The 13,553-nt window shown below is 35.4% G+C and overlaps 1 protein-coding gene across 2 annotated transcripts; it reads right to left on the bottom strand.

Annotated features, from left to right (window-relative positions):
* Positions 1-2,598: 2,598 nt before the first annotated feature.
* LOC126598768 (metal transporter Nramp5-like) lies at positions 2,599-10,186 on the bottom strand. 2 transcript variants are annotated; one of them, XM_050265124.1, is made up of 13 exons: positions 9,963-10,186; positions 9,757-9,835; positions 9,407-9,447; positions 9,016-9,094; positions 8,594-8,698; positions 7,305-7,414; positions 7,028-7,209; positions 6,782-6,851; positions 4,673-4,846; positions 4,169-4,273; positions 3,868-3,999; positions 3,677-3,772; positions 2,599-3,291 (listed from the first exon to the last, which is right to left on the bottom strand). In XM_050265124.1, exons 1-13 carry the CDS (start codon positions 10,116-10,118, stop codon positions 2,965-2,967), a joined length of 1,656 nt encoding a protein of 551 aa, XP_050121081.1. In that variant the 5' UTR covers positions 10,119-10,186; the 3' UTR covers positions 2,599-2,964. The 2 variants fall into 2 exon arrangements, with proteins under 2 accessions (XP_050121081.1, XP_050121082.1); XM_050265125.1 differs by having other exon boundaries at positions 9,757-9,832.
* Between the last annotated feature and the right edge of the window lie 3,367 nt (positions 10,187-13,553).

The raw sequence follows: 13,553 nt of genomic DNA, 5'->3' as shown, positions 1-13,553 counted from the left end.
ATGACCTCCATGGACGAAAGGTGAATGGCGTCGTAGATGTCTAGGGCTTTCCATTGCTCGCCGAAGAGTTTTTCCATTCGAACAACCCAGGCTGCCCAAGTTGTAATGGTCGAGGGCCAAGAGCCTTGAGGCTTCGCCACATCCCACTTCGACCAGTCGAACCCTTGTAGCAAGGGTGATAGTCAGTGCTCCTGGAGAAGTCCAGTGATGGTCAATGGCAATGCCGCCTTAAAGAGAGGACCCAAGATTTGATGAAGGGTACTCATGTCACTCTTAAATCGGATGGTTTTGATTGAACTCCGATCGATGATTTTCGGGCATTGGTCACACTCCTTAGAAAGCTTAGAGATAAAGGAGGCCATGGTGATTTGTTGAAGGGATGACAAGAAAAGAACTTTCTGGGTTAAAGATTGAAGAACGAAGACATGGAAGGAAGAAATGCACTGGAGAATGATGGCGAGAAATTTCAGAAAATTTAAAAGCGTGAAGTACAAATGAGAGAATTTCGGTATTTATAGAATTATGGAAGGAAGGGCAATCGTTCGAAATTCAAAATAAAGGGTAAAATCGATCGAAGAAATCGCTAATCATTATGGACATTCAGGAAATGCAGTTGCGAAGACCGAGGGTCTCAGGTTTTGGGGGCGCACGATTGCGTGTGGCGGCGAGATTTAGGGCGAAAGATGTTTTGGCGTCTGCACGATGACGAAAGGCTAGCGGATTGAGGTAGCATGACATGTTCAGCAATAATGTCATGATGGCAAGACGGTTCAAGGAGCCGCACGCCTTAGACGTCATTATTGGGGATTGGCTTTGTTAAAGGATGCCACGTGGTGTTTTGGTCAGCAGAATCAAGATCGTGCAATCATGCTCAATAAATGCGCCTTGGAAATAGAGTACTTGGGTTCTGAGTGTTAGATTCGCTTCTTCAAGGTCAAAACTCGACCAAAGAATTTAGGCCGAGGACTTCAGAAGCGAGGGGGCAATGTTTGGGCCCAAAATATTAGTTTGGGCCGAGTATAGGATCATTTTCGGCCCGGAAGGTCTTACGACAAAGGTACCATGGATCGTTTAGTGCGTGGGCCTCCAAACCTAGGTCGGTTAGGTCATGCTGCAAGACAAGTCGAGTTCTAGCGCAATAAGGAGTTTCGGCAGGGTTAATAACCCGGAAACGAATCCGGCTCGATAAAGGACTAGGTTCACAATTATAGTGAAAATAGGACTGGTCGAGTTGGTGTTTGATCAGGAGAAGAAGACCTAGTCCGAGTAGGGTTTTAACTCGGCTTTAAAGGTATCCAATGCTATAAATAGAGGAGGCTGTGCATCATTCAAGCCCCCCTCCAATTCAACACACAACTGCCCTGCGCAAACTCTCTCAACAACTTTGAGATTTTTATTTTCTCTTTTCGCTGACACATCTTCCGTTGGCATCAACAGCATTGTGAAAGCAACCAATGACATCTTAAGTCGGCATAGATAGCTCTGTCGCCGTAGAATCAGTCGGTCTCGCAGCATCTTCCGTTGGCATCAACAGCATTGCGGCGAGGACAGTTGGTTACCTATCCAAGTCTCGGTCGAGAAGGATTTCTGAATCCTTGTTGATTGAGGTCATTTCATTAGCCTTCTCGGCGAAATGAGGTGTTACAGTTTACTGAACTCGGTGCATTGCACGCCGAGTGATTTTATGATTGGATACTCTCAAGTGGGATTCAGAGTTCGGCATTCAGACGACCGAACCACGTTTACTATCAAGACTTATATTCGCTTTGAGTATTTGTGCCCTTACACTTTGGTGTCGATTCGGCGTGAGTTTACTCTGACGAATAACATCACTGTGACAGAATCCGACGACGGCGATTCGTGAACTTCGTAAGAATAATAGCCTTGTCTTCAGGCTCGAGAACCCAAGAGGCCGAGACGTGTTCCTTCCTCGGTCGCAATCGCAAGACGCAGAAGTCAGTCGCGCGCCCAACGCAACATCAACAAATTTACTCCTTGGCCGAGCTCGGCCGACGAGTTGGCACGCCCTGCATTTACCAAAGGACGTAGTTAGCTTATAGATTACTCGGCCTGCGCGCCACGTAGGTTTGGTAGTTTTTAGGGTCAACAGATATGTTTTCCTTGATTGTTGTAATTGATTATGTAATTATGTTTAAATTAGTCAAATGGTGTATTTTAGGATATAGATTGTATCAAAATCCTTGTTAAATATGATCTCCATGTACTATGATCAATGAAAAGTATTACCATTTTCACAACTATGTCGTCTTTTTTGGTCTCAACGTCAAACGCTTGAACAATGTTTGCTCAAATGACAAGGTAGATCACAGATGATTTTTTTTTTTTTTTTGAGTTCAACGATATATTTTACACTAAGGGATGGAGTTTGACTAAGTCACACAATGAACAACCTAATTTAATATCGAATTCGCCATCTATGAGATTCAAACTGAAGACCTCTCACTTAAAATGAAGAGTAATACCATCAGACCGTAGTACTGAATGACATATCATAGATGACTTAAATGTGAGGATATAATTTGCAGATGACCAATAGGAAATACATTATGATCTAAATGAACAACTTTGCAACAGAGATTCATGATACACCAAATGATTATTCTTCCCTTAGATAATTTATTATTCAATATGATGAACACCGCATAGTCCTCTCGGGGACATTATCGGAGTGATACAATAAGAGTCCTACTACTTCTTAAAGAGCTTCTATCTTCTAGTTCATAAAAAACCATTACAATCTTAATTCTTAAGTGCAACGCTGGTCCCTTTCCTCTCAAGGTCTCGAAACGGTACAAAGATTCAGCAGGTATTAAGTTCGACTAACACGGGTCGTCTCTTTTCCTCGAAGGTCTTGAACCAGTACGAAGTTCAACAGGTATTAGGTTCGACTAACACTCGTAATGCAAAGTGGGAAGCATATGCATATGAAAATATATATGTCCTCTATTGAGGTAAAGATATGTCAGCCAAGTCCTCTCTGAAAGGCACTGGGGGCTCACCATAGTTGGGACGCCCATTTTCCATTTGGTTTTGGGCTGCTGGGTCGTTCTTTGTGGGCTCAACAAAAGTTACCACACTGTCTTTTCTTAGGGCTAGGTAAAGGACTGCAAGGATGTAAATGGCCATGATAGGGAACACCAAGATCCCAATGAACACAGTTGCAACTTTGGGTAGACTGCTGTGGATTATCCACCCTACAAATCCTGTGCTGAGGTAGTAGATGTTGATGCCTATGATTGCCATTCCTATAATCCATGATATCACAATGATCTGCATACAAAAAATGCCAACATTGTTAGTTTCAATCAGCACTAGCTACTAGCGGGTTAGTTTGATATACATTGCTGATGTATCATCTACGAGTCAATTTTCTAGGTTTAGTGGCTATACAGAGTTCGTTTGGAAGTGGCCATAATCACTTATTAGAGAATCTTCTCAAAATAACGTTCAAACAGACCCATAATAATAATATAGTACCAGACTTTCGGTGTCCAAGCCTCCAAGCTTCATCTCTCACTTGTCGCTCTGAAGTTCTTAACAACTTAAGCTTTTTGTGTCCAGTCGATTATTACTTAATAACTAGTTAATTCAAAGGGTTCCACAGTTAACTAATTTAGATGAAGCAAAGCAAAGAGAGCTGAAAAAACCCACTCACATAGATTGAATTCTTGTGGGGTCCCATTTTGGTGGCACTACCGCTGAATTTGAGGAGTGGAATTAGAGCAAATGGGAGCTCAAAAGATAGTATCATCTGCAGAATGCATTTAAAATTTGCTCTCTAATTAATTATTTTTGGTATCTAGATTGAGAAGAAAATTAAATATAATTATCCAGTTAATTACAAACCGATGCAATGATAATGAGCCTTCCTGCTCCTGAAGATCCGCCGATAATGGAAACAATGAGGCTTGGTGTAATGGCAATGCACCTCGTCATTAAGTTTCTAGCCCATTTTTTCATCTTAATGTCCAAGAAACCCTGCAAATCACCATCAATTTTAAATATTATACTTTACTCTAACTACGGGAATGGAAATTCAAACTTTAAAGTAGTGGGAAGAGCGCACTGCTATAGCTAACTTACATACGCTCAAGTCTGCAGTTTTATGTTTAAGTACTCATAATAAATGAAGAAATATAAATTTAACCTGCATGACAAATTGTCCTGCGTAAGTGCCTGTAATTGTGGAGCTTTGGCCTGAGGCTAATAGTGCAATGGCATACAAGATTTTGCTTGATCGTCCCAACACATTCTGCACATATAAATAGATTAGTTATCTCCTGTTATATTCGGAAACAGTATTTTATTATTTGTTACATTACAAACCATCAATCTGGTCTATAAATAAGATGAGTTTGTACAATGTCAGATTTCATATTCGGAAACAGTATTTTATTATACGATGCCTTTCTCAGCAGAGAGCCTGTTTAATGTACCATAAACAAAATGATAGGCCCCGTAAGAATCATGGTGACTCTATAGAACTCTTGTATCTTGGAGCAAATATTAGGAAACACGGTGAAATTTATAAGACGTCATACCTATCACGTTTTTGCAATAGTAAAATGAGGTACCTGCTATGAAGCTGGCATATATATATGAACACACGCGTGTAATGTAGATTAGAGGGACGAAGGTGATTACTTCGTACCTGGAGAAGAAAGGAAGCAGAATTGAGAGTAAGATCACTGCATGTGTCGTTGTTCTTATCCGAGAGGTTGCTCTGATGGCAAACAGTGCCGGATACGGAGATAATAGCAACATTGATTAAAAATGCTACAAATAATGCAAATCCACTCTCTATCAAGAAATATCGACATGCATCCTGCAAAAATTCAATTAATTAGTGTTAAATAAACACTATACGAAGCATTAATTAAGGAACTTGCACAGTAATGGCGACCATATAGTATATGTATACACTATGGCCTCGTTTGGCACTTCGGACTGTACTGACTATTTATGTCGGATAGGATAAATAGCCACCGGATAGTACTGACTAAATTAATCGGGCGTTTGGTGTAATATCGGATTAATGACCGTATTATTTATATTGTGTTTGGTACTGAACCGGTTAAGATAAGAGAAAAAAAAATCAACAATTCTATCCAGTAAACCACAACAGAGCAATACTTCAACACCCAATCAACAATTCAACAACCCTAGTCCAAAATTATTCACACATATATGGAGCACAATTCCAGAAGTTCAGCTCCACCCTCAGGTCCCCCACTTGATTACAGTTCTCCAAATGTTGCAGCGGAAATTGGATTGGACAAATAGATAGGAATAAAGAAGTAAAATTTTAATATCATTCAACGCAATTGTTCATAATTTTCGTCATCCAGCCAAAACCAAAATTGGGGAAAACAAAAAGGGGCTAGGTTTGGGTGGAGTAGGTAGAAAAGAAGAAGAAATTTGCAGGTGGGGTTGGATGGCAAAATTGGGGAAAACAAAAAGGGTTGGGTTTGAGCGGAACAGATGGAGAAGAAGAAGGAATTTGTAGTTACAAAATTGGGGAAAATGAAAAGGGGTTAGGTTTAGGCAGAACAAATAGAGAAAAAGAAATTTGCAAGTGGGAACAAAGAGAGAAGAAGAAGAAATTTGCAGGTGGGGTTGAATAGAGAAATTGGGGAAAGCAAAGAGGGGTTGGTTTTGGCCGAAGCAGGGAGGGGATGAGGAGGAGGAGAAGAAGACACAGGGCGCGATGCGAGACGGGAAGGAGAGAGCGGAGGAAGCAAAACTACCCGACTAATAATACAGAGGATTTTGGGAGGATAATTTAGCTGGCGTACACCGTATAAAATGTGTGGGGCCAGTTTAATTAATCCGGGTACTATTTAGTACAAATTTGCACCAAACACCTGTATCCGTACTATTTATCCTATCCGATGTGTTATACGAGCTGCCAAACGAGGCCTATATATATATATATATTATGGTATATTCCATAAGTATTCTAATAATCTTTTAGATTTATATTTAGTAAGTAGATGCATGCATCATGCTTCTCACTTATAATTGAAAATTTCAAAAGAAAAATCAAACTAATAATAAATACATAAAATAATCTTGTAAAAAAATACAAAATAATCAACCTTTTTTTATTAATACTAAATATATAAAGGGAGCACCTCAAAATGGTGAAACATTCAAAATACCATAAATTTCCCCTCATGAATTTTAAAATTACAATTAAATTAAAAGGAGTTAAAATAATTCAACAAATATTAACTTTGAATGAATGAAAATTTAAAACATTTTGAATGAATTTGAAATTTTAAACGTAGAAAAAAAATATAACAAAACCCCCATGTTAGTGGGTGGTTTCTAATTTATTTTCAAATTTTTTAAATAGAACATATATAAATAAAAAACTTGATTTTCTTAATTTATTTTGTAAAAAACCATAAAAAAAACTTTAATTTAACATACAAGGCCAATTGCACGCGTTACAAGAGGCTAGTACTAAATAAAAACTAGAGTATAACATGGATTCATAGAAGATGGCATCCTATAGGACATCAGGAGGTTCCTCAAACTATATTAACTTTACAATGTTTTATATAATTATAAGTGTTTTAGATAAGGTCACAAACAGTTTAGCATTAAGTTGATAATTAGTTCTATAACTTATTTAACTATTATAAGAGATTTTCAACTAACCAACTACTTGGATCTTCATGCCATTTAAAATTGTATAAATTATTTATTTGTAATCTAATTGAATAGAAAAAGCTGATTAATATATGGGGCTTACGTTCATGCCACGGACAGATTTTGGAATTTTCCTTGAAAGCACAAGAGCTGAGTGGAGAAAAAGATTGTGCCTGTCAAAATAGTCAAGTGTTAGATAATATAGACAACGAGCGTAGCTAGCAACATATTATTATAGAATATGTATAAAAAATTAGATGACGTAAGTATTAATGATCAAATTTTAAGTATTTTCATCGATTGAAGTTGTAGTTTGATAGCATAAGCATTTGTCGAGACATGTACTTACGGCATAATAAGGGCACCCAAGAGGGCAATGGCATCTCCGGTGGCTCCCTGGCCGCTGAGCTTAGGGATGAACATGCCTTTGAGCACACCGGATGCCGGAGGCTTCACATAACTCATTTCCCCAAAGAAACAGGCAGCCATCACAAACACCAGCACTGCTATCAGCATTTCCAGCTTCCTCACCTGCCCATATACATAATGCAACCACAAACATACATACGTAACTGAATAAATTAAATACACATGAATAAAACAAATTAAATGATATATTAAATTACCCCATATTTCTGCAGGCCAAGAAGGAGAAGAGTACTGAAACCAGTTAAGAGTACTCCAGTCCAAACTGGAATATTGAACAGTATATTTAGGGCAAACGCTGTGCCAATAACTGCATGCCAAAATTTAGAATCGTCGTTATAACTTGTTCTCATAGGGTTAGTCTACGATACTAAAGAATCATCACTACGATACTCTTTAAAAGAATCGTCACCTATACTATATATATAGAGATACAACATTTGTTAATATTTTTTCTTCTATTTCTTTTTTTTTTTGGCCAAATCGGATAAATGATTTCTGTGGTCATAAGGTATTCGGAAGATAACCTATGCTAAAAAAAACTCGGATTTAAACATGTACTTCGTTAGCAAATTTAATTCAAAAGTGATTTTTTCGTTAACTCTCTGTTAATACATGGGTAAAATTGTACTTTAACCTGTAAATCCTATTATTTACCCTATTAAAAAAATTAAAAAAAACACCCACAGACCCCGAACCTCCCCCGCGATCCCTTCTCTCTCCCCAAACCCACTCCTTCCTCTTCACCCCAAAAGGTATGCTTTGAATCATTTGACGATATGTTTGGTTACTGAGAAAATCAGAGGGAAAATCACTACTGTGAACGAAAATGGTAATTTTGAACCTTGCAATATATTCTGGAATTTCCTTCGAATGCTAGGACGCTTGAAATACATTGTAAGGGTCGCTGTAGTATTTATTAGCACTTCGCTCCACTCAGGAGTAGGCACCCGAATTCAAGTCCAACTTGTTTACTTCTGTGTTCGAGGTGGACCATAACGAGTCCCAGTAAAATGTATTCGCCTTTGGCGGGTCTGAGAAAGATAAAGCACCTATTAGTCCCGCTGATGTGGTGAAGAGGAAGGAGTGGGTTTGGGGAGAGGGGTGGGTTTGAGGGGAGAGAAGGGATGGGAGGTGAAGAGGGAGGAGATGGAGAAGTGGGTCGCGGGGCTAGGTTGTGGGTTTGTTTTGTTTTTTTTTTCTTTTTTGTAATAGGATAAATAATAAGATTTACACGTCAAAGTACAATTTTACTCATGTATTAACAGATAGTTAACAGAAAAATCATTTTTTGACTAAATTTACTAATGAAGTACACCACATGGGTTTAAATCCAAGTTTTTAAGCACATGAGTTATCTTCCAAATACCTTATGATTACATGAATCATTTATCCAATTTGGCCTTCTTTTTTTCCCCTTATACGTTATGTATTCACACACACATTAATGCATAAACATGAATTAAATTTGAAGTGAATATATATTTGCCTTCGGGTATGTCAGCCGCTATGACGGCTACTTCTGCTAGCAACCACAAACAATACTTCACAAATGGTGGGTATTCCGCCTTGCATAATTCTGACAAATGTTTCCCTGAAATTTAAATGAAAAAATATAAATATTATTTAAATAAAAATAAACCAATAATAGAGATCTTCAATTTTCCTTTTATGTGCAGAATATTATAATCTTCTGTTTATTTCTCTCCTCTCTCATCATCATATCACCTGTTTATCTTATCTGTATCCTCCAATCCATTTGTGTTAACAACAACAAAAACGAACAAACTTGTTCCTAATCTCTATTTATTTATTATACAATTTCCCTTAGTTATGTAGTTATATAATATAGAATATTATTAATATCTGTGCTATTTTTTAAGATTAGAATAATGTCTATCCATTTCATACCAGTTATCACACCAAGGTTTGCTGAGAGAGACTGGATTATGAGAGCGAAGATCAATCCAATAAGAATCACCCATAGCAGCTGAAAATACATAGCAAAATATATAATAAGGCCACTGCGCCGGTCTTTTCTTTTGCATGCTAAACACATGTAAAGAATTCGATCAATTCATCCTCACTATTTTTTTTAGTAGTGCTGCATTTACTATCTATTTCTACCATTATTTGTACCGCATCTTTCTATTAAAGGTAGAGCTTGCGTGAGTTTCATCTGGTACAAGATAAAAGATAATAATAGCATTTTTTATCTTTTTCCTTGTTCTTAATGCTTGCTTTTAATAATTATCTTATTTTTTCAAATTTTTTTTTGCCTTTCTGAATTTTGTTTTATTACCTCGTATCTGTGATTTGCTCCAGCTTGGAGATCAGTTTCCACTGTAAGATCACCATAAACAACATATACTTTTGTCAATGAATGAAGAACAAAAAGCATAAAGACTAATTAATACATATACATGTACGGACGTACACATGTACGGACGTACACATGCAAATATTGTTATGAAAGGTTGACTGAGCTATATATATGTGTGTGTGTGTGTGGGTTAATGTGTTTTTACTAGACTATATTGTCAAATTGTAAATTTGAATCCACGTTCAGATGAGAATCAACTTAATCAGTGGTTCAAATTTGCAGTTTAGCAAAACTTTTCATGTATATAACACATGGAGAGAGAGACTTACAGTTGCCAGGATCAAGGTAAGCCAAAGAGACAAGGAAGCCAGGGCCAACATGTGCTAGAAACTTTCTCAATCCAGGCTTCTAGTGATCATCGGAATAATTAATCAACAAACTTAGAACATTTTATTCTGTTAAAAAACTTCATAAAATTAAGAGAGAGAGAGAGAGAGAGAGAGAGAGAGAGAGAGAGAGAGAGAGATTAAATTACCTGAGGCTCATCCTTAGGGTCAGTATTATGATCAAGCTCAAGATCAAAGTGTTCGCTGGGTGGTGGTGGTGTGGGTTCTGAATAGATGGCTGATATGCGTTTGGAAGCTCCATCTGTACTCGTTCTCTGTTGCTGATCTTGTATTTTGTTTTCCATCTCTCTCTGTGTCTGTGATCTGCAGCAGCTAGTTAAATTGAGTAGTGATGACTAGTATTGCCTGAATGTGAGGCGAGATATATATATAGAGGTCGCTATATAGTGCATGCAATTATAAAAATAATAATAATGCAGTCCCTCTAATCTGCTCTAATGTGTAGCATGTGTGTGTGTGTGTGTGTATTTATCTTATTCTCTCTACCATCCCTTTGTTTTATAATTAATTAATTACTGTACTAAACTACTGTTCCAGTTAACCATGACTGCAGACTCCAGTTTTTCTGGAAAGAAAAACCATAAATTATTGAATATTGTATATGCTATAGTGTGGATAAGACTTGATCTGTACCAATATGGTCTTGAACCTCAACTCTATCAATTACAGATAGCAAATGTTTTTACAAGTGTCGGCGTAAAGCAAGGCGTTTTAAGGCGTGAGCCTTTCAAGCATAATATACATATAAGATATACACACACATATATTTATAAAGAGAAATTAGGTTCTCATCCTTTTTTTTGCTACTTCATTAATTAAAATCTTACTCCATTTCAATTTTTTATCAAGGTCTTAGGTTTTAATAAATGTCATTAATTGAAAATATTCTTTATTTCTAAATTTATTCATTTAGTGTTAGAAATGTTACATTTGGAATATTTATATTTATGGCTAAATTTTTTAGTATTCAGTGACGCTTTGCCATCGTCACTGAAGCCCTGTTTTCTTGTAGTGAATAAGACTATGCAACATGTGCCAATGGATTTGATTATGAATCTCCACTATGTGTTAACAATCAACAATAAAAAAATATTAAGTTAAAAGAAGAAGTTAAGAACTAGAAATTTTTGAGTTGCTATGCTTGAGTTGTAGAGATAAAAAATAAATAAAAATTGATTAGTCTAGTGCACCCAATTCAAACCCTCATAACATAATTAATATAATTAATGCAATGTGGGGCGAATTTGAGTTTATAGAGTAAAATGACGAGTTTTGTGTTTCATGGGACAAAATGTTATCAAAAAATTGATTTCTAGGGGGCAAAGTTGAGCGAATTTTGAATTTTCAAGAGTAAAGTGATGACTGTTGAGTTACAGATGGCATAGTAAGATTAAAATTGAATTCTAAGAGGCGTAGCAATAAAATAAACCTTAGTACAAATAAATAAAATCTAGTATGAACGCCGTAACATCTTGTCACCCTAGCTTCCCTTCCCTTAAATATTTTGGGACGTTATATCCACTATATAATTTTGCTTGTTTCAAATCTTTGAGGAGCCATGATGTATAGGCTATAGCTGCATTTTACCTTTTACCCTTTACAATTTTCCTCGGCTAGAACCAAAGATTTCTTTGCAGTTAGTATTATGCTTTAATAATATTTTTCTTCACTTGCAAGTGAGATGTCTTAAATTCTAGCCTCATGTATAAAAATAAATAAATAAATCTTTACAATTTAAATTTTTTTTCTCTTAGGATAAGAACAAAGGTTGGGGGTGGGTGCGGGGTACTTTTGGTATTTACTTTATTTTCTAAAAATGGTCTGAGCCATGCCATCTATATTAAATCACAAAACTTATACGCTTTCTTTTATTTTTCTAAAAACCAGTCTGAGCCATGCCGTCTATATATTAAATCACAAAACTTATACTTTGCAAAGTCCGAATAATATTATGAAATTAAACTAAATGATCTCATTCTTCTACCAAGATAGTAACTGATATGAATTAGACAATTTTTAAAACTTGATGAGTCTGTATCTGATGAGGTAGGGATTAGTAAAGCCAGAAGCTTCAATCAAAAACATGCTAAAAGTTAATGGCACCAACAAATTGTTTATTGATCTTTAAAAAATGACAATTTTATTGCTGTTTAGAGCTGTGAAGGATCCATTCATTTGGACTGTATGATCCATGCCTTTATTTTCTAAGTAAATTAAACAATAATTCTTGCTCCTATCAGATTTTCCACTTCCATTTTTTTTAGCTAGAAATCGACAAATAGGTTGTGACATTCTGCTCCATGATTTATTGTATTTTATTCTCAATAGTAATGAAATTACCAAAATGCAAGGCCACATAGGCATTTAACTTGGACCTCAATTTTTCCTTCATTTTTCCACTCTTGTTTTACTATTCTTGAATAGTACTTATTTTTACAAATACATGGCTGCAAAAGGAACTCAATTCGGAGTTATAACAAACAAATTATGTTCGAAACTATGTAAAAATACCTGAGGCAAATTCAAATTCAAAATTCTTGTGCAATGTGCCACTGCTTTGGTCTGGTTTTCTTATTAACCTTGTGGGTTGTGTGCGTTGGAAACCAAGAAAGTTGGTTTAAGTGTGGGAGGCAGATTGTCTACCCTCTTGTTTGGGTGCCATTTCTATCCCCTCCTATTTTGTGCGGTCACGGTTAAGTCACGTCAACATTTTATATTAATTTTTTTGTAGAGATAATAAGACAAAAAGTAATAAGAATATAAAATATTGACGTGGCTTAACTGTGACCGTACAAATAGAAGGGGATGGAAGGGCAGACAATCTGCCTCCTTAAGTGTGCAGCAAGTGGAAAATTTAATATTGTTTTATTAGGTTTTGAAAAACCACACTTTTGTGCCATCATACATGAGACATCATTTCTTTTTTATTTTTTAAATAAAAAACTTCATTTTAATCCTTGGCAAAGATGATTTTTAAATTAAAACCATGAGTAAGATTAAAATTTAATTTTAGTCTCTTGATACATTAATAACCTCATTTATTAATTATATTTTGATTTTTTAATTATTTCTCTTTTTCTTCCTAATTTTTAATGTATTAATTTTATTTCATTATAATTATAATTTTCATTTCATTTATCGTAATATATTTTGTTGTAAACATTTAGATAAACTAATTTATGTTCTACAATATATTTCGATGTACTTTGTCTTATTCATTTAGATACATTAAATTCATTATAATATATTTCGGTGCATAGATTTAGGTACACACATTTCAGTACATACATTTTGATACAAACATTTAGGTACATTAATTCAATATAATACATTTCGATACACACATTTAGGGACATTAATTTAATATAATACATTTCAATGCATATATTTTGGTACTAACATTTAAATACATTAGTTCAATATAATACATTTCGGTACACACATTGCGGTACATTAATTGAGTCTTTCAAGTCTGAAGATGTTAAATAAAATTAATAAATTAAAAAAAAAAAAACTTTTTTGGTCAAAAAATAAATTAAAATTTGTATATTAATAAATTTAAATATTTAATGAGAGAGATTAAATAAAATGCACATTGATTATTTTGAATTAAAGACACATCAAGGGATTATAATCAATATATAATATAACACCAGGTTTATTTTAAATTTCAATCTTCTTGAAGGATTAAAGTTAAAAAAACTCTTTAGGTTAATCTT

Source organism: Malus sylvestris, chromosome 14, assembly GCF_916048215.2.
Source record: "Malus sylvestris chromosome 14, drMalSylv7.2, whole genome shotgun sequence".
Taxonomy (NCBI): domain Eukaryota; kingdom Viridiplantae; phylum Streptophyta; class Magnoliopsida; order Rosales; family Rosaceae; genus Malus; species Malus sylvestris.
This window is presented reverse-complemented; position numbering and strand designations above follow the sequence as displayed.